This window comes from Polypterus senegalus, chromosome 1, assembly GCF_016835505.1.
Source record: "Polypterus senegalus isolate Bchr_013 chromosome 1, ASM1683550v1, whole genome shotgun sequence".
Classification (NCBI taxonomy): Eukaryota; Metazoa; Chordata; class Cladistia; order Polypteriformes; family Polypteridae; genus Polypterus; species Polypterus senegalus.
In genome coordinates, this window is record NC_053154.1 from 101485209 (window position 1) to 101511717 (window position 26509).

Below are 26509 nucleotides of genomic sequence, written 5' to 3' on the forward strand. Positions count from 1 at the left end.
CAAATGCAGCAACTCAGTGCTGCCTCCATGTGGGGAAACCTGGCTGGGCTAAATACACTGGGGCCCCAATACTTAGCAGTAAGTACTTTTCCTTTGTTTAATTAAATGAAGAATGATTTTACCAGGGCGCAGTATGCCTGTCATTTTTCCTCTGGACTCTTGCAAAAGCAGTTTTTAGAGTAACAAGGCGTTGTGCTGTTGGGTGTTATAGATAAAAACAGTTTTGAAAATGTACACATGGTGTAACATTCAGGTGCGGTCAGAGGCTTATTTAACTGATATGAACTTTCACAATTTTAGTTACCTCATCAAAGAATCAGTTACCACATTTTTTGGGTTTTGAACTTTTTGCAACAATACATAATTTTCAAAAATAACTATAATAAAATAATAAAATGTAATTACATGTATTAGTAGACAACAATAAATACTGGCTCTTTAAGAGCACCTTATAGTGTGCTTTCATACACAGAATATTCCAGTTCAAGTGATTTGAAAACAGCATTGATTAATGGGCTGTTAATATATGTGGAAGGTCTGTGACTAAATGAAGTTTTTGTTTTTGATAACAAAAGGGATCCTAACAGGATGATTACCTCAGTAACCATCCAACAAATATTTAGTACAATAAATACAATATCCTGTTCCTCAGTCTTAGCAGTAATACCACAACACTCAGTTAAACTTAAGGGCAACCTAAATTACATAAAGAAAATTAACTATAAAAAAGAAAATGAACAATACTAGCATAAAATCACAAACAATATTACTCCATGAAAACACCTAAAAGAAGTTCCCTATCTAGCTATTAATGGTAGTTAAATGCAGTCATTAATTAAAACTATCAAAATAACTAATAACTTGAAAAGGAACTGATTTGTTGTTTAACTTGAATACCAAAGGTGGCACTTATCTTAAAGGTTTTAATTTCAGTCTCAAAATACACTGTTGGAAAAGTAGCTCTTCAGGTCGTAACCTTAACTCTTTGTGAAATGTTATACCACTAAACAGCTATTTAAGCACTGCGCAAGCTGAAGTTCTCCTCTGTCGTTAACTATTTGCAGCACTCATCCCTTTGTTCACTGTCGAAACTGTCAAACACTGTGCCATACTTGATCTTGGCCATGAGGTGTATACTTTTTGTCTGTACCCAAACTGCAGTTTCCTTTTAAAACCTATACTATGCTTATATCCTTTAGGAGAGCTGCACCTTTCTCATGTGATTAATTATTTCCAATACATGTCAGCTGCAGGTTCATAACGTCTGTTCTTTACAATAATAATGCGCAGATAATGCATTCTTGAGGTAGTTAACACTTCAACGTAAACAGTGTTAGTTCATTCTGTGCTTATTGTTAGGCACTTTCAGAATTTCAGAATTTCTTTCCTCTTCCATTCATTTTCAAATAGGTTACTGATTTTGTGCAGTTTGCATGTGGCACCACAACGAGAGTTTTGACTGACTTGTACAAACCGGATTCCAAAAAAGTTGGGACACTATACAAATCGTGAATAAAAACTGAATGCAATGATGTGGAGGTGCCAACTTCTAATATTTTATTCAGAATAGAACATAAATCACGGAACAAAAGTTTAAACTGAGAAAATGTATCATTTTAAGGGAAAAATATGTTGATTCAGAATTTCATGGTGTCAACAAATCCCAAAAAAGTTGGGACAAGGCCATTTTCACCACTGTGTGGCATCTCCCTTCTTCTTACAACACTCAACAGACGCCTGGGGACCGAGGAGACCAGTTTCTCAAGTTTAGAAATAGGAATGCTCTCCCATTCTTGTCTAATACAGGCCTCTAACTGTTCAATCGTCTTGGGCCTTCTTTGTCGCACCTTCCTCTTTATGATGCGCCAAATGTTCTCTATAGGTGAAAGATCTGGACTGCAGACTGGCCATTTCAGTACCCGGATCCTTCTCCTACGCAGCCATGATGTTGTGATTGATGCAGAATGTGGTCTGGCATTATCTTGTTGAAAAATGCAGGGTCTTCCCTGAAAGAGATGACGTCTGGATGGGAGCATATGTTGTTCTAGAACCTGAATATATTTTTCTGCATTGATGGTGCCTTTCCAGACATGCAAGCTGCCCATGCCACACGCACTCATGCAACCCCATACCATCAGAGATGCAGGCTTCTGAACTGAGCGTTGATAACAACTTGGGTTGTCCTTGTCGTCTTTGGTCCGGATGACATGGCGCCCCAGATTTCCAAAAAGAACTTGAATCGTGACTCGTCTGACCACAGAACAGTCTTCCATTTTGCCACACTCCATTTTAAATGATCCCTGGCCCAGTGACAACGCCTGAGCTTGTGGATCTTGCTTAGAAATGGCTTCTTCTTTGCACTGTAGAGTTTCAGCTGGCAACGGTGGATGGCACGTGGATTGTGTTCACTGACAATGGTTTCTGGAAGTATTCCTGAGCCCATTCTGTGATTTCCTTTACAGTAGCATTCCTGTTTGTGGTGCAGTGTCGTTTAAGGGCCCGGAGATCACGGGCATCCAGTATGGTTTTACGGCCTTGACCCTTACGCACAGAGATTGTTCCAGATTCTCTGAATCTTCGGATGATGTTATGCACAGTTGATGATGATAGATGCAAAGTCTTTGCAATTTTCCGCTGGGTAACACCTTTCTGATATTGCTCCACTATCTTTCTGCGCAACATTGTGGGAATTGGTGATCCTCTACCCATCTTGGCTTCTGAGAGACACTGCCACTCTGAGAAGCTCTTTTTATACCCAATCATGTTGCCAATTGACGTAATTAGTGTTTATTGCTTCCAGCTCTTCGTTATGCTCAAATTTACTTTTTCCAGCCTCTTATTGCTACTTGTCCCAACTTTTTTGGGATTTGTTGACACCGTGAAATTTTGAATCAACATATTTTTTCTTTAAAATGATACATTTACTCGGATTAAACGTTTGATCTGTCATCTACGTTCTATTACAAATAAAATATTGACATTTGCCATCTCCACATCATTGCATTCAGTTTTTATTCACAATTTGTTTAGTGTCCCAACTTTTTTGGAATCCGGTTTGTACTTGGGATCCTACAAGTAAAAGAATATATACGAAATATATAAGTTGAAGTAACCAATCTCAAAGTAAAATTAAAATGGTAAACTAAATCATAGTTGATGTTGTGTGGAATTTTTCTCTCTTTCTAAGATAGATGAGTTTGCAAATTCACAAATGCTTTTCAGTGGGAGATTTTGAATTTCCAAACATTATACCATACAATTTTTTTGAGACCTCTCAACAAAAATAGTGTACCACAGCTCAACAAAATTAGTCCACTGGGTGCTGAGTTGTTTATGTAGACAGACAAATATGGGTGTCACAATAGGAGCTTCATGTGCTTATATGTGAACGCACTTTAAAAAAAAAAAAACACACACACTCTGGTACCCAGATACAATCTCAATATGTATCTGGTTACTAGTGTTGTTCAGTGAAATTTGCCAAAGTGTTTTTTTCCACAGCTAATATGCTTTATTCACTAGTGACTTTGTTCACCAAATATTTTCTTGTAAATTCTCTTTGCGGCTGTTTTAGATGAGTTTTTTTCCCCAGTGCCCAATGAGGCTTTTGCAAGGCTAGCATGACATCACAGAGCTGTAGCAGCCATATGCAGAAATTTCATGCATGCTTTCTCTCAAGATCATTGACAAGCTGCTTCAGGCATGAATGATGTCTTGACCCGATCAGTAATTCATCCTTTCACCCTGCATCCATTTATTTAAAAAGGCAGTATTTCTGCTTGAATGATAAATTAGCTGACCATAATGAAAGTATTGTGAGTACTCCCACCATCTATTATAACAATGATCCCTGTGCAGTACGGCAGATTTACATGCATAGTTACCCATGTGCTGGAGCTACAATCCTAAATAAACCTTAAAGAAGTCCTCCCTGAGAAACATGTGAAATAATAATACTGAATGATTTATTATTGTTTACAAGGCCTTTCTATTTTCTTCATGGAAGAAAAAAGTGCAAAGCATCTGAATAGAGATCAGAAACAAAAAGATGTTCCAGCTGCACTTGATGCTGTTACTTCAAACAATGGAACAAGCCAGTCTTCGTCACACGTCTAATGTTTACCCCAAGATTGAACTCTGTAAGCGAAATGATGTGTTTATTTTTTACTTGTTGCTAGTTTTTGGACATTTATTGTTTTTCAGTTGTGGTTATCATTACGTCTGCGTCATTTGTTGTTTGAAGCACGGAGGCACAGTGGTTACCACTGCTGTTTCACAGCTCAGATCACATTTTTGGTCAGAATAGTTGGTCCAGCATACTTGGCTGATGCTTCCCTAGCTCTCAGGGACAACAAAATTCCATTTCACCATTAATAAGCCACTCAGAACTAGTTCAGTTCCTCCTTCCTACTGACTTCAAAACATTTTACTGAGTTTGGTAAAGTTCATGAACATTTCCATGATTTCACTAATCTCGCTGCAAAGCAAACTCTGCAGGATTCACTCACCACTACTGTTTACTTCCCACTGGGCCTTAACCTGTTATCAAAGATCATAGAATTGCAGTACATCTTGGTACCAAGTCAAAATGTACAGTGGGTTTATGCCTACTTATACTTAGACCAGGTCAGTGTTAGACCATCACACTGTTTTTTGTTTTTTTTTTGTTTTACCTGAATGTAATGGCAGAAACTCAACAGAACGTTTTTTTTTTTAAAATTAATTTAAAGACCAACTGGGTACAATTTTAAAATAATAATGATAGTAGGAATAGTACTAATACGTGTAAAATGAAATTTTTAATTGCATGTCCATCCTCACCCCAGGACTGTGATGAAACGAGAATATAGGTTAAATAAATCGCTTCATTTTATTTAATATAAAACACAAATCAGTTTTCCAGATGTACTACTTGCACCTGTTTCCACTTGTTCAATTAGAAATAGTGTGCAATAGGAAGATAGTTTGGTATGGCCTATGAGCGTCAAATCTAGCCTGTGTTCTGCCTATTATGTATGACAGTGGCTGGTTGAGTGTGGTCCTTGTTGGACGAATGTATTGCACTCTTTAAAGCTTACATTGTAGCAGAGGCAGTAATCCTCACTGACGACTTGGAACTTCATATATGAGTAAATACGATTCCTCGATGCCTATATATTTAGTACAACTTTTTTTGGAAGTGCATCTTTTTTCACCTCTCACCATTAAATCTTTTCTGCAATAGTTAAACTACTGTAAGCCAGTGTTGTGTTTTTTAATTGGCACAGTAACACTCATGCTCTGTTCTCTAGGAAAAAAAACTCTTCACAACTATGTCACAGGTTTTTCCCAGAACAGAACATCAACTCCAAACTGTGTTGTAGTTACACTCTACATTTCCGAAAGCAGAAACATCCATGACCACTGTCTCCCTCTCAGCTACTCACAAGTACTCTCCTTTAGACATTGTCATGTTTCTTTCTGTCTTTTATTCTCACCAGTGTGAAAGCACACCTGACCTTGTCTGTTTTCTGTTTTGGTGTAATGTCTAGCTTTATTTACAGCTCCTGCAACAGACTGCATCTTCTGGGAACCTGAATGCACTCAGCAGCCTTCACCCAATGTCAGGTAAAGTCTAATAATGGTTTTAACTTTGTGTTTGCAACTCTTAATGTTTGTCTATACATGCCAAATAACATATGCCACAGATGCAGATTGCATGGAAAGAGTGGGGCAGATTTCTGGTGGCAGCCTGTACACATTATGTCAAAAGGCCAGCAGCTGTTATACAAGTAAATTTTTAACATATTGCAAAGCATTGGTTGGTTGAGGAGTTGCTGGCAGGATGTCTGTTTTCATGAGATCCTTATTTTGTATTCTTGGCAAAACGATTTTGAATGACTTAAATGTTGTGTGGATGTTAACCTTTTGAAATACTTTATGGTTTTTTTATTCTTGTATCTTTAGCTTCTCAGTTTGGCCTCTTGCTCTGCACCACATCAAGTTAAAGAGAGATGTACATTAAGACATTCTGGCTTTTTATCATATATCATTAAACCACCTGCTGACACAAGAAGACTTCTGCTTCCAGAGCCTGAAAGCATTGACATTATCTTGGCGGCTGCATTACAAAAGCTAGATATTATGTTATTATTGTATGTACGCAGTGTTTGCAGCAGGTGCTACTTCTTAATTACTTACAGAACAAGAGCAGCAGGAAAAGCCCTATAGCTCTGTGTGATAGTATATTTTACTGTCTTAAGTAATGATAGAGTGTTGTGTCTACTTATAGTATTACATCTCTTCAACACTGTATTAGGTAAATGATCGGCCTGTCCAAGCTCAGTTATAGTAAATCATCAGAGCATGCAGCCAGACACCTCAGAACAGAGTTTAAAATGTCTATAAATGTATTGGTATTATCCCACTAAAATACACTTTACATATGACTGGATAGTTAGTATTAACTATTTCAAAGGTATATGAGCAAGCATGAATGAGTGAATACTTCTAATAAAATTATTGTGTTTTATTATTATTAGCCTGTTAAGTCGCATCATTTCATTTTCTTTTTGTGTGGAGCAGACCACATACCCAGAAAGACACCTGTATGTATCAGAACAGGATAATTAGATTTTTCAAAAATAATACATGTACAGTAAATGAACGTAAAATGGAAAAACGAAACCATAAAATTGGGCAAAAGACTATGTTCTTTTTGAGAAATCCTAAACATAATCTGACTATCTAGAAAACTACAGCATTAGAACAATCTAGACGAGAACAGGCCATTCAGCCCAACAAAGCTCGCCAGTCCTGTCCACTTATTTCTTCCAAAAAAACATCAAGTCGAGTTTTGAAAGTCCCTAAAGTCTTACTGTCTACAACACTACTTAGTAGCTTATTCCATGTGTCTATTGTTATTTGTGTAAAGAAAAACATCCTAATGTTTGTTTCCAACTGTGTCCCCATGTTCTTGATGAACTCATTTTAAAATAACAGTCTAGATCCACTGTACTTCCCTTCATAATTTTAAACACTTCAATCATGTCACTTCTTAATCTTCTTTTGCTTAAACTGCATAGGCTCAGCTCTTTTAATCTTTCCTCATAATTCAACCCCCGTAGCCCTGGAATCAATCTACTGTAGTTGCTGTCCTCTGGACCTTTTCTAGCGCTGCTATGGTCTCTTTGTAGACTGTCTGGTAAGGAGAACGAAGAAGCCAAGCTTTTGCCTCTACTCTGCTCCGAACTCTTAAGCTTATATACCTAAGAAGGCGCATATAAGGCAACCTCCCAGAACATTTAAGTCCTCCAGGAAGAACTTATGGGTCAGCCCTCTTTACAACAGACATTCATAAAAAGACTACACTTCCCAGTGGCCTCTATGGTAATTTGCAGCATTATAGTTGAGTATTGCTCTTTACATTTGTTTCTTGGGAAGTCCCATTCTTTTATAAAGATTTCTTGGCCAAGAATGAGCTGATGAGGCATCCAGTCTGGGACTTGTCCTCTCATGCAGTTTAGATTGCTGTCCTACTAACCCTTAGAGCAGGGGTGCCAAATGCGTCGATTGTGATCGACCGATAGATCACAAAGGTAGTGCAGGTAGATTAAGTTGCATTAAAAAAAATTTTTTTTAAACGTTTTAGTCTATCCTATATCCTCCCTATGGCATTTGCCACTTGATTGACATACAGGGCGGCCAGTGTGAGATCTCTTTTCTTCTAACACACTGGTCATCCTTCACGCATGATCAAACGCTTGAGCTACTGCAAATCTCTGGCTGTGATCTAGTTAGTCTTCCAATTTATATCGACTAAAGAAGGGATTTTAAAAAAAATTGTTTGGGGAGGGTATGGGCTTTATGTGGAATTGGAAGAGGATTTTTTTTCTCACAATGTCACAATCGAAGTGCGTTTGTCTGATCTGTCATCCTATCATTGCTATTCCAAAGAAGGAAAATGTGGAAAGGCACTTTCGATCTGTTTATAAAAACTACGAAACTGACTTCCTTCCGAAAAGTGATCTGAGAAAGAGAAAGGAGAGGGAACGAAAATCGCAGTTAATGGGACAGCCGTCATTTGTCACTTGGCTGAATTCAAAAGCTCCTTGACTGCATTATTCGGTTGTACTTATTTACTGTATGTGAGTCAGCCATTTCCCACATGAAGATTATTAAATCCAAGTACTGTAGTCACCATAAATGTATTGAATTGTTATTTTGCCATAAAGGTTATTCAGTTATGCAAGTTACTACAACATATATTTTATGTATAAAGTATACTTAGTACGTGTGTATGTATATGTATGTATGTATATATGTGTGTACAGGGTAGGATTCAAAAGTAATGAGCCTTTGTTCAAAAAGACAAATTTATTGAGCAAATCGGTACAACTAATTAATAGTCTTCAAAATAGGCACCTCCTGCATCAATACACTTTTGTAGGCGGCTTTTCCATGACTCAAAGGCGTCCACGTAGGCCTGTTCCGGGATGGTTGCAAGGGCTGCCTTGACATTTGCTTGGATGTCCTCGATCGAGTTGAAGCGTTTTCCTTTCAGCGCTGATTTTAAGCGCGGAAACAAGAAGTCGTCAGAAGGCGACACGTCCAGACTGTAGGGAGGCTGGGGTACCATCGGAACGTTCACCCGGGCCAGGTAGGTGCTCACGATGAAGGCGGTGTGGCTGGGCGCCAAGTTATCGTGGTGAAGCTTCCAGCTTCCTTGATGTCCCTTCGCTATGCTCGCGACACTTCTTTTCAGCCTTTTCAGGACTTCCAAGTAGTAAGCAGCATTCATGGTCTGTCCTTGTGGGACAAACTCGTAGTGGATGATCCCCTTCACTCGAAGAACTTGATCGCACTGTTGCTCTAACGAACTTTCCATTCCGCCGTGTAACGCACTACCGCACAGGGGTTCCCGTCAGAGCAGTAGGAGCTCCGTTGCGTTTTGAAGCCAACACCCACCATACGTTCGCGTCAGAACAAAATGAGGCTCATTACTTTTGAATCCTACCCTGTGTGTATGTATGTGTGTGTGTGTGTGTGTGTATATATATATATATATATATATATATATATATATATATATATATATATATACTGCTCAAAAGAATTAAAGGAACACTTTTAATCAGAGTATAGCATAAAGTCAATGAAACTTATGGGATATTAATCTGGTCAGTTAAGTAGCAGAGGGGTTGTTAATCAGTTTCAGCTGCTGTGGTGTTAATGAAATTAACAACAGATGCACTAGAGGGGCAACAATGAGATGACCCCAAAACAGGAATGGTTTAACAGGTGGAGGCCACTGACATTTTTCCCTCCTCATCTTTTCTGACTGTTTCTTCACTAGTTTTGCATTTGGCTACAGTCAGTGTCACTACTGGTAGCATGAGGCGATACCTGGACCCTACAGAGGTTGCACAGGTAGTCCAACTTCTCCAGGATGGCACATCAATACGTGTCATTGCCAGAAGGTTTGCTGTGTCTCCTGCACAGTCTCAAGGGCATGGAGGAGATTCTAGGAGACAAGCAGTTACTCTAGGAGAGCTGGAGAGGGCCATAGAAGGTCCATAACCCATCAGCAGGACCAGTATCTGCTTCTTTGGGCAAGGAGGAACAGGATGAGCACTGCCAGAGCCCTACAAAATGACCTCCAGCAGGCCACTGGTGTGAATGTCTCTGACCAAACAACCAGAAAGACTTCATGAGGGTGACCCAAGGGCCCCATGTCCTCTAATGGGCCCTGAGCTCACTGCCCAGCAGCATGCAGCTCGATTGGCATTCGCCATAGAATACCAGAATTGGCAGATGCACCACTGGTGCCCTGTGCTTTTACAGATGAGAGCAGGTTCACCCTGAGCACGTGACAGAAGTGAAAGGGTCTGGAGAAGCCATGGAGAACATTATGCTGCCTGTAACATCATTCAGCATGAGCAGTTTGGTGGTGGGTTAATGATTGTCTGGGGAGGCATATCCATGGAGGGTCACACAGACCGCTACAGGCTTGACAAAGGCACCTTGGCTGCCATTAGGTATCAGGATGAAATCCTTGGACCCATTGTCAGACCCTATGCTGGTACAGTGGCTCCTGGTGCACGACAATTCCTGGCCTCATGTGGTGAGAGTATGCAGGCAGTTCCTGGAGGATGAAGGAATTGATACCATTGACTGGCCACCACACTTTCCTGACCTAAATCCAATAGAACACCTTGGGACATTATGTTTTGGTCCATCCAATGCCACCAGGTTGCACCTCAGACTGTCCAGGAGCTCAGTGATGCCCTGGTCCAGATCTGGGAGGAGATCCCCACAACACCATCTGTCATCTCATTAGAAGCATGCACCGATGTTGTCAGGCATGTATACAAGAACACAGGGGCCATACAAAGTGCTGCGTACAATTTTGAGTTGCTGCAATTAAATTTTGGCAAAATGGACTAGCCTGCCACATAATTTTTTCACTCTGATTTTTGGGGCGCCTTTGAATTCAGGGCTCTGTAGGTTGATCATTTTCATTTCCATCAAACGATGTGGCATCCTTTCGCTCCTAACACATTACCCAGTCTATATCAGTATAGATATCCAGGAGGATTTCTTTTCCCATTGAGATCTGATGTGTTTTCAAAGTGTTCCTTTAATTTTTGAGCAGTTTATATATATATATATATATATATATATATATATATATATATATATATATATATATATATATATATATATATATATATAATATAATATATATATAATATATATATATATATATATATATAATATATATATTATATATAATATAATATAATATATATAATATAATATATATATATAATATAATATATATATAATATATATATATATATATATATAATATAATATATATATATATATATATATATATATATATATATATATATATATATATATATATATATATATATATATATATATATATATATAGATATGGATGAATGTAGCATTTTGAATGTAGGTAGATCATTTCGACCTGGTCATTTTAAAAGTAGCTCACAAGCCGAAAAAGTATGGGCACCCCTTCTTTAGAACATGATGGATGAATCTGTTGTGATGGAGATAGGGGAACAAAATATAATTAAGGGATAAAAGTAACGCAGAAGAATGTAGATATGCCGTAGCAATAATAATTGTATTTTATTTGTCAGTCCCCATACTCGTCTTTCTAAATTACTGCATTTGTGTATTTAGTATATTTTGTTAGGCAGTTAATAGTGATTTGGGCTCATTAAAGTTGTTTAGTAAAAATAGAGTTGTTGGAGTTTGTTTAAAAATCTGTAAACAAAGACAATGGTTTTCATAATGCCTTTCTTTGTGAATATGGCCTTGTTTAGAGCTGTGAGCATATTTTGTTTTATCACCTACTTGCAAGAAAAAAAAGAATAAAACAATTGTCCTCCTTACCCATATCCATTTTTTGGCTGAGCCAAAAATAAACACGTGCTTCACATTTTACTTGTACATAACCAGATCTCTTTTATTGATAATTTAATGTTAATGTTCACTAAGTGTGGCAGTGAAATGTTGTCTTCTCAGAAACAGAAAAAACTTGCTCACCCTAACGTTTGCACACATTTTCTTGTGCTGGCTTTTACAGCCCTATGCATGCTTCCCATCTCAATCTTTTAATCTCCTGCCATTTGCGCGTGTTTTTTTTTATAATTTTGTTTTGTCTATCCCACTTTAAGCAGATGGTGAACTAAATGGTATGTAGAGGTTCCTTAGGCAACTTGATTGAATATAAAGTTTCATATCTTAAATACATGATAGTGTCGATACATTTGTTCATCTTATTTAAACAGTAAGATATTAATGTATACGTAACAGTATATGGTAACATTAGTTGTACTCTCTTGAAACTGAATCTTTATTTGGCTCTTTGAATATAAATCCATCCATCCCCTCTTGTGCGTATGTGTTTGTTTTTCACCTTTGCGCTTAATATTTCCTTAACCATTCTACATTATCCCAACATAACAGCTTTGGAAAAGATACATTAAAATAAATAAATAATGATATTGGAGGCACTTAATCTCCAGTACTTCTCACTGGGTTCAATCTATCAACCCCCTATCTTGTCCAAACTAATTATTAATAAGTTTGAAATCTCTTCAGATTAAAAAGTGTGAAAAGATTTAATATCCTAGTTATTAGTTAATGTCTTATTGATTTCTCATATGACATTGGTAATACAAGGTTATTTAAAAAATCCGTGTGACATCACAATTTTTGTTTATTGCAGTACCTGGCTGCAGAATAGAGACACACTTTTCACACACGTAACAGGCAAATTTGTGATAGTTTAAAACCACATATTTGTAAGTTAAAACTACCACAGTTAAACTTGTTTAAAATAAGGACTTTCTTTTTGACCTGACTTGAAAATCCACATATTAAATTCTTTAGTAATGAATGTTGAAGTTATATTGACAATGCAAATATTTGAAACATTAACATTTAAATTATTATTCAGATAATTAAATCAGCTTTTTGACCTTTTGTAACAGGTATTAAATTTTATACATAAATGACTCAAAAAAGACATTGGTGAATAAAGTTGGAATACTCGAAAATAATGAAGTTTAAGGTACAATGTTTATCCAAAAACTGGTTAAGGGTAACAAATGGGACATTTATTTGCAGGAGTAGATCAATAGTATTAAAGTAAGTCACCAAGGGGAAAACAGTGGCTTGACTTTTTTGAAGAGTGACTAAAGCCAAACACCAATTGTGCATTTTTTTTCTTTTCTCTCTGTAATAATATTGTCTTTGCAATAATACAACTGTTTCCTTATTCTTTTAAAAGTTAAACAGGCTATCTTCGCTGTTCCTTACTCTTTTTCCACTGTTCTTTACACAGTAGTAAGTGCAATAATTATATTCCAAAGTAAATATTTCTGCTAGTACTTTCAAGCCATATCTCCCTTGTGATTGCAGACTTGTGATGATACTAACAAGCTTTGTACATTTCTGCTATGTTGCAGGGTTAAATGCCATGCAGCTGCAGAATCTGGCTGCTTTGGCAGCTGCTGCTAGTGCCACTCAGAACACCCCAAGTGGCACAAATGCCCTGACAAACTCGAGCAGTCCTCTCAGTGTCCTCACCAGCTCAGGTACGGGACAGCAGGCTCATTCCTCCTGGGAAACATACAAGGGTTTGTTTACTTTTGTGTTTCATTTCTCTACTTAAAGCATTAAAGTCTACTGTCATATTGATTTAAATATTTGTGAGTTTGTTTTTATGGATGGGAAATGTGTGTGATGTTTGCAAGAGAAATGTGTACGATAATATTTGAACAATATGCTATATTTAATTGGACTTGCCTAAATGTGCAAGGTGGTCTTGCAATATTGTCATTGTTTATTCATTTCATAAATTGCCTTAAAATATATTAAAACAAAACAATGCCCCATCACATTAATGTCATTTAGTCAATGTGGAATATATCCAGACAGATTCCCAGATTGGGAGTTTCTGGAGGAGCAATGGCCAAATCTATGAACTGTATTGCAATTGGCTATATGCATAATATTTTTTGGCCATTTCTGACAAAAAATATGTCTCAGCAGGGCTCTAGACTAACTTTTTGCACTGGTTGCACTGGCGCACTTAACATTTTTTCTTAGGTGCACCAGCAGAAAAGTTAGGTGCACCCAAATTTTCAACCGCATCACATTTAACACCACAGTTTTACAAGTTCACTTTATTTATGTATTTGTTTTTTTTTTTTTTTTTAATCGCTGTCCATATAGGCAATATTGACTTGTAAATGATTAACTAACAATCTGGTCAATATAAAGTTCTTTATTTGAAAGCAAGCACAATTCTACAAGAAAGGTAACTTACTGAAAAAGTGTTGGTGCTTAAAGTGCTTTACTGAGCTGAAATTTAAACTTAAAAAATCTCAAGATAAATTAACTATAAAGAAAATCTAAATTAAGTGTTTTAAGGGCTTCAAACTGAACATCTCATGGCTCAATGTCTTATGGACTATCCTCCTTTGCAGTCACATGCCCCTCAGATGGCCTACTCCTGTAGTTTGGCCTTCTTGATCTTTGGCCTTGACTAAATCAGCTGGCCACACTCTCTCTAGCATCAAAATCTTCCAGACTTGGGCATGAGCATGCTCAACCTCAATGTGTCCAATAAGTATATTCACCGGTCTTCCTCTCCGCAAGATACAACCGTACACAATGACGCATTCCTTTGTGGCGATATCTGTGTCTCCGTCGATCAGGAATGCCATGTACGCACTGTTCGCAATTTGCACAGACGTCTTTTTTTTCAATGTGTCTGCGATGACTCCTATAAATTGAGTGCACGCGACATCTTTGCTGTACGTCGGGTTTACGTTTAAGCCATTTTTCTTCATAAGAATTATTTCGGACTTGAATTTAGTGAAGGGAAGTTCTTCTTTTGCAATATTGTAGGCAACGTTAAACTTAATTATCATCTCGGCCTCGTCTGATGATCTGTTTGCTGCTGCCTGCCGCTGAAAGGCAGCGGGAGAGGGACACTTGAGCAGTGCATTTATCGGGCATGTAATGTGTTTTATAGATGCATTGTGCTTTTTCAGTGTTTCAATTCTAAATGTATTAGAACCAGTCACAAATGCACTGCTGCCGGCCATGGTCTTCCCACACTCTTTATAGTAAATACAGTGCATTATATTATCGGCTTTACTGTATCTTAGCCAGGGAAATTGGTCAAGCCACTCTTTTCGAAATGTATACACTTTACTCCTTTTAATTTCAGTGGGCTCAGACTTGATCGTATGTGGCTCATTATCTAATGCCGGCTCCGGACCAGGGTTTGCTATAACTTGGGAGGTTGATGGCTCCGTGTCAGAGCATTGGTTATGATTTTTGGACGGATCAGGCCCTAACTTAACATTCTTAACAAAAAAGCTGTCAATCGTTCTTTTCATCTTCTCTCATAATCCGCGGCTACATCCACTGTTTACCTGATGGGCTACTCACCTCTCTCTGTCTGACTGCATCACATGCATTTTCAAAGCATACACACGCTACAGGAATATCTGGACCACGCCAATCAGAGGCGGGATCCGCCTTCACTATCTCTGATTGGTTTAGACCACGATATGGGCCTAATGTGTGTCTGTTGTTGAACAACAGGGAGACTTTAAGGGCTCATTTATACTTCATGCTCAGAACGCGTACGCGCCCGCATCATGGCTGCCGCAGCGTTCCCAGCGTTCATTTCACGCGTCCTTTGAGCAGGTCCTCAGAAATTAACGCGACGCATGCGCGAGTTGCAGTACCAGCAAAAGTCGGGCGCGGTGTGCTAAAAGTCGGAACGTGACGTCAGAGTCTCTGTTTACTATTTACATGTGACAGCAAGCCTCTATGGAGATCCTTTGGGGATCGATGTGCGCACTTTGCTGTTTGATGAATGGCTCAAATACAGCGCTATACATTATGTAGTCGATGTGAAGTTGCAAAAAAAAATAAAAAAAGAGACGGCACAAAAGATGGTATGTGAGACTTTTAAAATGTATCGTGTCATTTATATATGTCTTTTTTATTTTTTTATTTTTGCAACTTAACAACAGCAACATAATGTATAGCGTTATATTTGAGCCTCTGAGAAAAAAATAAAGGACACGGTGAAAACGTGTATTTTGTGATTAAAGTGGAAATTTCAACTTTAATCTCGAAATGTCCACTTTAACCTCGTAGTTTACTTTATCATTAAAGCAGACGGTCGTAAGCGTCATCCCAGTTTTAATCGCTTCTGAGCTTCTTGGACCTGACAGCAGGTAAAGTAAAACAATAAAAAATAGATGGCACAAAAGATGGTATGTGAGACTTTTAAAATGTATCGTGTCATTGCGATCGGGAACATGCGACGCTTGAATATAAAAGCACCACGAATGCATCTGTATGTCGGCATTTTGCTTCAGCAGCGGAAAGCAGCAATAGATCGCCAAACAGAACAAATTAAATGTATGATATTCCAACTCTCTGCACATTTAGTATCTTTAGATTTATACTTGATATCACTTTCATAATGAAATGCATTAAAATGTGCATGTTACATTTTACATATAATTTCGTTTAAATAATGAATACTGTTAATAAATACACACATGGGGGAATAATTACACACATGGGGGTGTCACGGTGGCGGAGCCATAGCAATGCTGTCTCGCAGGGAGTTATGTTGCTGGTATTTCCTGCTTGTATTCCACACTGTGCTCCGGTTTCCTTCCAAAGATATGCAGATTTGGTGCCGCTAAAATGACGCTAGTGTATATGTGTGCTTGTATTCACCTTGCGATGAGCTGAGGCCTCGTCAAGGGATTGTTTCTCACTCGTGCCCAATGCTTGAATGGACACATACATCCCTGGATTTATGGATTTAATCAATAAACATCCTTTTCAGAGATATTGCGGTAAGGTGTTATCGGAATTTAATAGGTGTTTTAGGCAATTCACAACACAGAGAAGCCGAACATGTTCTCACCGCGATAATATCTCGCACTGCCACCTAGTGGATTCCTCCAGATTTATGTAAATGCAGCGCAAGTATAAACACTACAACGCTTGCGTAGCAGGAGCGTCCGCTGCAGCATGCGTCGCGTCGCGTGAAGTATAACTCCAGCCTAAGAGTCACGGAGTTTCGTTTTTTTTCCCCCTCGAACGGCTGGTCGCACCGGTGCAACCTTTGATTTTTAGTCGCACCATTGAGAAATTAGGTCGCACGTGCGACCAAATTGGTCGCACTCTAGAGCCCTGCTCAGAAATATTAGTTTATGTAGAGTATTTGATTTTATATGGGACAAGTAATCTTTGTTTGCAGAGTGTAATTAGATTTTTTTTTTTGTTGTTGTTGATATGATGCTACAGTATATTATATGAAGGCTTGTGTTTGATTTCTTGAAACCTAGCACAACTTCAGAATTACAGTTGCTTTTCATTGAGAAATTCAAAGAAATCAAAGTAATTGTTTGTGACTTCTCCAAAGGTAATTTTTCCCAAAGGTGATGTTTGCAATTCCATTTATGAAGCCAACATAATCCGGGTTTTTGTGTCACTGGGCAATGAAGCCTGTACTGGAACTAGCTGTGTTACCCGATTTTACCAGGGAAAATTCAGCAGGCAAAAACAATAGGCCTTGGTCATTTTAATGTTTGAGCGAAACGATCGAGACCAGATCATCTCGGACAGACACTTTGACGACACGTAAGACTAGACATTACAACCTTAGGAAGCAAACCCCTTGAGACAGTGACTTTTGCACATCACACCCTACTTAAAATTTAAAACAAGTTCACTGACATCTAACCTAGCAGTTGTTGGAATGCTTTTGGCAGACAAACCTCAGGTGCTCCCAGCTCTTAAAACAACGGCAAGCAGAATATGCAGCTTGCCAGCAGCAACTGCAGAAAGCCAGCAGATGATCAGAGCACTTCTCCTTAGCGTGCGTTCAGCCCTCACACACACACCCCTCCCTCGTTCAGAACACACAGAGCGACAACCAGAACAGGCGTCTTGGCAGAAGCAGCACAAAGCCAGTAGCTGATCCGTCCTGTTCTGCTTAGTGTGCGTTCAACTCCCCCCTTCACAAAGCAAGTGGCAGAGACGCAAAGTGGCAAAAGGACAGCCACTGTACAGGCTTTTAACTGATTGACGCAAAGCCCTACAAGCACAACACACAGCTGGCCAGCAGCAAGACACCAGCTGAACCAATCGCATCTCTTTAGCGTGCGTTCAGGTCCCCCCTTCACAACGCGAGCAGCGTTAGAAGTGCTGCGAGAAAGAGATTCAACCACGCCTGGGTTTTGCCTGTTTTGACAAAAGTTTTAAAGTAAAAATAATGCATATGTAACAATTCCCATGAAAATAGCAATCTCTTTAAATTGTTTATCCGGTAAACCAATCCCAGGTTTGGCTAATTACCAAATAGGTAATTAATAGAAATAATATGAACTTCAGTTGTAAATATAATTTTACCCTGTGGCACATTCTGGTTAAAAAAAAAAAAAGTTAGCATCAATTAGAATTGAGTGTAACACTTTGATCTGTAAATTGAGCCATGGTTTACTTTAACTTATTACATGCAGCGTTGACAATTACAGTCATGGCTGGAATTTTCCCAGAAAATGCACCATTTCTTCCAGAAAATTGTTGCAATTACAAATGTTTTGGTATACACATGTTTATTTCCATTATGTGCATTGGAACAACACAGAAAAACAGAGTAAAAAAGAACAAATCTGACATTTCACACAAAACTCAAAAACTAGGCTGGACAAAATTATTGGCACGCTCAACTTAATATTTGGTTGCACGCCCTTTGGAAAAAATTACTGAAATCAAGTGCTTCCTATAACCATCAACAAGCTTGTTACACCTCTCAACTGGAATTTCCGACCACTCTTCTTTTGCAAATTGCTCAAGGTCTCTCAGATTTGAAGGGTGCCTTCTCCTAATAGCAATTTTGAGATCTCTCCATAAGTGTTCAATCGGTTTTAGATCCGGACTCGTTGATGGCCACTTCAGAACTCTCCAGCGCTTTGTTTTCAACCATTTCTGGGTGCTTTTAGAGGTATGTTTGTGGTCATTGTCCTGCTGGAACATCAATGACCTCTGACACAGACCCAGCTTTCTGACACTGGGCTCTACATTGCGCCCCAATATCTTTTGGTAGTCTTCAGATTTCATGATGCCTTGCACACAGTCAAGGCATCCAGTGCCAGAGGCAGCAAAACATCCCCAAAACATCTTGGAACCATGTTTGACTGTAGGTACTGTTTACTTTTCTTCGTAGGCCTCATTCCATTTTCTGTAAACAGTAGAATGATGAGCTTTACCAAAAAGCTCTACCTTGGTCTCATCTGTCCACAAGACGTTCGCCCAGAAGGATTTTGGCTTCCTCAAGTACATTTTGGCAAACTCCAGTCTGGCTTTTTTATGTTTCTGTGTCAGCAGTGGGGTCCTCCTGGCTCTCCTTCCATAGCATTTCATTTCATTCAAATGTCGACAGATAGTTCGAGCTGACACTGTTGCATCCTTAGTCTGCAGAACAGCTTGAATATGTTTTGAAGTTGATTCGGGCTGTTTATCCACCATTTGGACTATCCTTCGTTGCAGTCTTTTATCAATTTTTCTCTTCCATCCACGTCCAGGGAGATTAGCTACAGTGCCATGTGTTGTGAACTACTTGATTATGTTGCGCACAGTGGACAAAGGAACATGAAGATCTCTGGAGATGGACTTGTAGCCTTGTTGATATTTTTCCACAATTTTTGTTCTCAAGTCCTCAGACAAATCTCTGCTCTTCTTTCTGTTCTCCGTGCTTAGTGTGGCACACTCAGACACACAACAGAAAGGTTGAGTCAACTTTTCTCCGTTTTAACTGGCTTCAGGTGTGATTGCTATATTGCCAGCACCTGTTTCTTGCCACAGGTGAGTTCAAACGAGCATCATATGCTTGAAATAAAACGATTTACCCACAATTTTGAAAAGGTGCCTGTAATTTTGTCCTTCCCATTTTTGGAGTTTTGTGTGACATGATGTCAGATTTGGCTTTTTTCTGTTTTTTGTGTTGTTCCAATGCACATTAAGGAAATAAACATGTATACCAAAACATTTGTAATTGCAACAATTTTCTGGGAGAAATGGTGCATTTTCTGGGAAAATTCCAGGGATGCCGATAATTTTGGCCATGTCTGTACATTAGCCTTGCAATGAATAGAATATTTTCAACATTGTACAGTAAATAATGGGTAAAAGGAAACAATGTTGTGAAATACATACAGTGTTCCAAATTACCGGTGGTACCCTGTTGGTACTCTATTTGGTCAGTGTCTTGCCCACCGTTGAGTTTAATTATTACTTTTACATGAGTCATTAGTTGATCTTTAGGTTGCTGCACCATGATACAGTAACATTTGATCAGGAGTGTTTTGATGGATTAAAACTTCAACCACATCAATAAAATAACATTCATTCTGGTACTCTGAAATAAGAAATGTTTCCAGTACTTTTAAGTAGAAATTGAAAGAGGTGCTGGTAGTGGCTCACTAAATGCACTGCAGTGTCCACTTCCTCTAGTTTTTTGTCTGTGGGGTACTTTGTTATTGAGCTGCGCCAGCATTTAAACTTACCATGGCATGCTGTCTCCTCTGGCTTGTGTTGTTCCCAGCACTTGAAGTTGGTCAGTATGCTGTACTGGCACTTCCCTGTTTCTACATTGCAAAAAAAAAGCATAGCAGCACATCACAGTATGACCTTTAAGGGCACAACCCTGTTGTCTACAATATTGCATTGTATTTCACCACTGTCCCCATCCCATTTTTTAAAGTACTGTATATGTATGCAAGTGTACTCAGCAATTCTAGGGGGACAATATTGCACCACTCCATTGATATTTTATGCATTTTATATCTCATTGTAAGGTGGAAGAAGAAGCTGAGAAAATAGGGAGTACATCATGTGCCCAAGGACATAAATTGCTGAGCTTGTCTTGTTATGCTTTTGTTCTTCTACTTAGCTTTTAGTAGCAGTCTTCATTCGCATAAAGATGCAGCCCCACTTTTCTTTGTGATTCCTTCTCAGCTGGAAACAAACAAATGGGTTCTGCCCCTAAGTATAGCCCACTTGCTTCAGAGGTTTTTGGCAAATATCGATATATGTCATGAAATTTCAATCAAATCGGTCAACGTGGAGTATTTAGCTTTTCTATTTAAAATGGGGGTTGGTGGGGGTGTGTGTTATTACTCCTTAATATTATTGTATCAGAATGTTCTTTCTTAACATTCATGTAGTGCCCTAGATGTGCCATCCTGCTAACTTTTTAACTACCCAGGAAATAGTGTTTTTGTTGATGAGTGAGTGAGTCAGTCATTCAGTCAATTTTACATTTTATTTATTCACACACAACCACCCATGCTCACTCTTTAGCTGACAATTTAACAAGTATGCGTAAAAAATAAAAATACACGAGATCCCACTTGTAGATCTCAAACACAGTTTCAGATGTTATGGATAAGGTTGTGTTTGTGAAGATCTTTTTTAAGTCTGTGTGTGTAACCTAACAAGATGGTGCTGTATTTTAAATCTGTCTTTTCTTTGCTTTTTAATAGCTGGCTCTTCTCCAAACTCAAGTGGAAGCTCTTCAGTGAACCCCATGGCTTCGCTCGGAGCTCTACAGTCACTAGCAGGTGCAACGGCAGGGTTGAATGTGGGTTCGTTAGCAGGTAAATTGCTCAGCTGAATAAGATCTTACATCTAGCTTTCAGAGAGACTTGTTCTTTTACTTCTGGTACGTTAATAGTTTACTGTTTGTGATACTTAGTTTAAAAATAATTGCATTTGTACTCCTATGAAAAACTGCATATCAGTATATGATACAGTGTAGTTTTAATTCTTCTTACTGATTGAAATTACTCAAATTTCATGTTCTGATTAGAAGCTGCTAGTCTGGGAGCCTGCAATCATCACAGGTTTTATGTAATGATTTTTCTATTATTTTCTACTTTATTTTTTCTTCTCTTAAGGGATGGCGGCTCTAAATGGAGGGCTAGGTGGGGGGGGCCTGTCGAATGGGACGGGAAGTACAATGGAAGCCCTGAGTCAGGCCTATTCAGGCATCCAGCAGTATGCAGCTGCTGCCTTACCATCGCTCTACAATCAGAGCCTACTTACACAACAAAGCCTGGGAGCTGCTGGCAGCCAGAAAGAAGGCAAGGATTAGTTCTGTTACTTGGATATTTAATGAGTATTGGCAGCAACCAGTCAGTTAGGCTGCAACATGATTTTTCCTTAATGCAGCCCATCCATTGTTAATAACACTTTTACATTGTATATTTTTCTCATGTCAAAATGTTAGTATGTGTCACTGTATTGTTCTACTTTAACAGCATCAGGATACATTGTATTCACTAGAATCTTGCAAGGTATTGTGTACATAATTGCATAATCTTTTTTTTTTCAAAATGACAAAATACGTATATAAATTTACCTTAGTCATACTGACTTTGCTTTTAAGGAAAATGGTTTGACAGCTCAATACTGATTTTAAGAGTCTGAGATAGATGGAAATAAGAAAGAAAAAAGTTTAAAGACTGAATAATGGACTTTTCGTTAGTCTTTTCATAAATAGCAAAACAATCAAAGAAGACGTGAACTGTACTTCATCACGTGGCTGCCACGCTTGAGATAATTGTAGGTAGTCCTTTTCCCCATATCAGGCCATTTTTAAAAGATCCTATAGCATACAGTAAATTATTTGATAACCGCAGCTATAAAAACAAAACAGATATTTGTCTTGTAATTTATTGAAACTCATTTATAAGCTATGTATGTATGAACTACTTTTTATGTTTATTTTTTAAAATGACATGAAAAGGTTTACATGTGAACAGCAATTTGCATATTTATCATTTGAAAAAACATATATAAAAATCCTGAACCAAATTCGCTTATAAGCAAAAATGAATTCTAATTTTTCTTAGCGTTAACTGTACTTGCATTTATATACATTATGTTTAATGTCTGTTCAATAAGCACAATTTAAATGATCTGGTATTTTAGGGTGTAGTTTGATTCTAAGTAGTGAACCAGAATTTCGGAGTATTAGCAGAAGGTCAATTTTATCAAGCAGAATCATTTCACCTTTTTTGGTAATATGTATATTAGCTTCTTCTATAATACTTGAATTAGCAGACTGTTATTAAGGGACTCTCAAGGAATACTTCCTTTCCATGGAACTAGAGCACAAAAGCAGGAAGACCACATTTTCTTTTATAGGCAGAAATTAAGTGTAGAATGTTGCATTGGAAATAGTTAAACCATGTTTAATGTTTTATTTTTAAATAAGTACACTTTTATAACACTAAACAGTGCATTGGCAAGTGAAAGCTAAGTTCTACTAGTAGTTGTCTACCAAACAGTATCTTTATTTAAATGTTTAGCTTTACCGTTGTATTGTTTAACTAACACTTAGATATCAAAACCTTTTTTACACAGTATAATGTGTTATAGCTTAAATATATATATTTTCATATCTTCTATATCGGCTTCCTTTTGTAATTCATCTATGAGTATATCTAATCCATGCCAAATGCAAGGTACTGTGTATGTACCCCCAACAATAATTTGGAAAGCTAGCAGAATCTGTTTTTTTGTGATTGCATTATTTTAAAATTTTAGTAAAATAAAACTTTCACACATTCCCTTACCTCTTCCTAAATAATGTTGTTTGTAACATTACTATTACTTTTTTTTTGCTTCTTACTTTTTTAATTTTGTATATGTGTTCTATTCCTGAAGGTCCAGAGGGTGCAAACCTTTTTATATACCACCTACCACAGGAGTTTGGGGATCAGGATCTTCTGCAGATGTTCATGCCTTTTGGAAATGTCATCTCTGCCAAGGTCTTCATTGACAAACAGACTAACCTCAGCAAGTGTTTTGGTAGGTCAGTGGAGAAGGTTGAAATTGCTTGAAAGCTTTCTTAATAAACCTGTTTTTATTTGAATTTACATAATTAGTTAGAATCTGACATTTAACTAAATTTAGAGCCAGAAACAATTATGATTTCACAGTGACCAAGTAAAATATAGTGCCTTGCAGAAGTATTCAGTCCCTTGACCTATTCTCTAATATTACTAGAGGCTTTATTCAGTTAACGTTTTGCTAGTTATATTTTAAATATGAAGCACTGAAACTCAACATTTATATGTTGTTTTTAGTATGACATTGTTTTATGTCATGCAAACAGAATATTTGTTTCTGTGTATCCAATCCCATACCTAAATATTTGGTAGAGATACCTTTTGCTGTAATACCAGCTTTAGCTCCTTTGGGGTAAGTTTGTACCAGCCTTGCACTGTTAAGCAGTAGTTTTGGCACAGTTTTCCAGGCAGACATATACTCCATGTTGTTCTTGTTATACAGATAGTGCCACAGATTCCCAACTGGATTAATATCAGGGCTTTGACTGGCAATTGTAGAATGTTCGTCTTTTGTCTTTGAGCCTCTTCCAGGCAGCGTTGGGAATGTTACTTTTAAAGGTAACTTAGTTACATTACTCAATACTTAGCAAAAAATTAACCTAAATATGTTACATGGTTACTTATTATAAAATGTAATGTTTTACATTAAGTGCTTTACTTTTGTATGATTTTTCCCATAATGTAATTAGGTCACACTGATGCTTTTTGGCATACCCCAGGCATGTTTTTAAATGTTTTTTTTTTTGAGTAATGGCCTCTTTTGCGTCCCCCTCCCTTAAACACCAGTGTAATTCAGAAACCTGATGCATGGTTACTGTAGTCTGTATCTTCTTTAAAACAATTATTGACCCCTCTTTGTTTGTCTGTTCTGCACAGAAGGTTTTGAGGGACAATCATTTCTGTGTGGTTTGATATAGCCTCTTCTTTCTGATGATTGAAAATAAACTTTGCCAACTGTGATATCTAAGCTCTCTCATATAGTTTTATGTTATTTTCTTAATTTATCCCTGTGTATAATTTTATCTTTACATTCTTTGGACTGCTCTTTAGTCTTCATATCATACATGACCTTCAGATTCACAGTGATCTATTAACTGTAGTGATGTTATCCAAAAATGTGTCATTTATTTGGTGATTCACTGATTGAAGTTTTACTTTGTTCAGTCCATCCATTTTCTACTGTCTTATCTTGGCAGCTGCCTAAGCAGAAATGTCCAGACGTCTCTTTTTTCCACCGCTGCTTCCTCCTCTTCCTCTAACTCCACCATTGAGGTACAGAAGTGGGAGATCTGTAATCTCCCCATTTCCTTGGTCTCCCCTGTGGTTTCCTTCCAGATAGACATGCTTTAAAATACCTCTGAAGGCAGATGTCCTAATCTGATGCCCTAACCACTTCAGCTGGCTCCTTTCGATGCAGAGGAGTAGAAGCTCTTTTTTGAGCTCCTCCCAGATGTATATATGCTGTTTACCCTACCGCTAAAGGCTGAACCCAGACAACCTTTGAAGGAAGCTAATTTCCAGCACTTGTATCCATAATCTAGTTCTTTTAGTCAGTACACAAAGCTTGTGGCCATAGGTGAGGGTAGGAACATAGATCAACCAGTAAATCAAGAACTTTGCCTTTTGACTCCACTGTCTCTTCAGTGTGACTGACTGGTACGTCAATTTCATAGTCATGTCAACAGACCTACAACCATATGCCTTGGACGCTTGGATGAAGAGAGGGGCAGAACTGTCAACAAATCAGTATCTGGTAGTGAGTTGGATCAGATGGAGGAGGCAGATGCCAGACGGACTTGACAGGCACAAAAGTATAGTGACGATGTGCAGGGAATGTTTACCATTGGCCCCAGTCCAGGAGATTTTCATCTCACACCTTTGGATGAATTTCTCTTTTCGAGTAGGGCTGGGGACTTGAATGGGCTATGTTCTGTGCCCCCAATGCTTAGGCAGCTGAGCAGAGCTGTGACTGTAAGTTGTTGGTGCCTGTCACAGAATCAGTTCCTGAGTCCAGTAGTGGATGACAATGGGAAAGGGATCCATCAGGCAGAAGAACTAGGCCTTCTGAGCTTGGCTAGCTTATGGAGCATTTGAGACAGCTGACAGGTACATGACAGGCAAAGCAGAACGAATTGTTGACAATTGTGGCAGCAAAATCACAGGGGTGAGAGGAGTTCTGTGAGGCCATTGAAAATACAGTCATATGAAAAAGTTTGGGAACCTGTCTCAACCTACATAATAAATTACTTTCAACAAAAAAAGATAACAGTGGTATGTCTTTCTTTTCCTATGAACATCTGAGTACTGGGGTGTTTTCAAAAGATTTTTAGTGAAGCAGTATTTAGTTGTATGAAATTAAATCAAATGTGAAAAACTGGCTGTGCAAAAATGTGGGTCCCCTTATAATTTTGCTGATTTGAATGCATGTAACTGCTCAATACTGATTACTTACAAGACCAAATTTGTTGGATTAGCTTGTTAAGCTAAGTTAAGACAGGTGTGTCCAATCATGAGAAAAGGTATTTAAGGTGGTCAGTTGCAAGTTGTGCTTCCCTTTGACTCTCCTGAAGAGTGACAGCATGGGATCCTCAAAGCAACTCTCAAAAGATCTGAAAACAAATATTGTTCAGTATCATGGTTTAGGAGAAGGCTACAAAAAGCTATCTCAGAGGTTTAAACTGTCAGTTTCAACTGTAAGGAATGTGATCAGGAAATGGAAGGCCACAGGCACAGTTGCTGTTAAACCCAGGTCTGGCAGTCCGAGAAAAATATAGGAGCGGCATATGAGCAGGATTGTGAGAATGGTTATAGGCAACCCACAGATCACCTCCAAACACCTGCAAGAAGATCTTGCTGCAGATGGTGTATCTGTACATCGTTTTATAATTCAGTGCAAGTTGCACAAAGAACATCTGTATGGCAAGGTGATGAGAAAGAAGCCCTTACTGCGCCCACGCCACAAACAGAGTCGCTTGTTGTATGCAAATGCTCATTTAGACAACCAGATTCATTTT

At 38.2% G+C, this 26509-nt stretch overlaps 1 protein-coding gene across 5 annotated transcripts in view; it reads left to right on the forward strand.

The window, feature by feature from the left end:
• celf1 (cugbp, Elav-like family member 1) overlaps positions 1–26509 on the forward strand; it is a 131858-nt gene that overhangs the window by 91610 nt on the left and 13739 nt on the right. For 2 of the 5 annotated variants that reach the window (XM_039754339.1, XM_039754330.1), the window contains exons 7-12: positions 1–78; positions 5532–5607; positions 12996–13166; positions 21123–21236; positions 21537–21722; positions 23311–23454. The exon at positions 1–78 is cut by the window's left edge and continues 84 nt beyond it. In XM_039754339.1, the coding sequence (XP_039610273.1) occupies positions 1–78; positions 5532–5607; positions 12996–13166; positions 21123–21236; positions 21537–21722; positions 23311–23454 (769 nt within the window). The remainder of the gene's footprint in view (positions 79–5531; positions 5608–12995; positions 13167–21122; positions 21237–21536; positions 21723–23310; positions 23455–26509) is intronic. The other 3 variants (XM_039754356.1, XM_039754347.1, XM_039754364.1) reach the window with 3 other exon arrangements.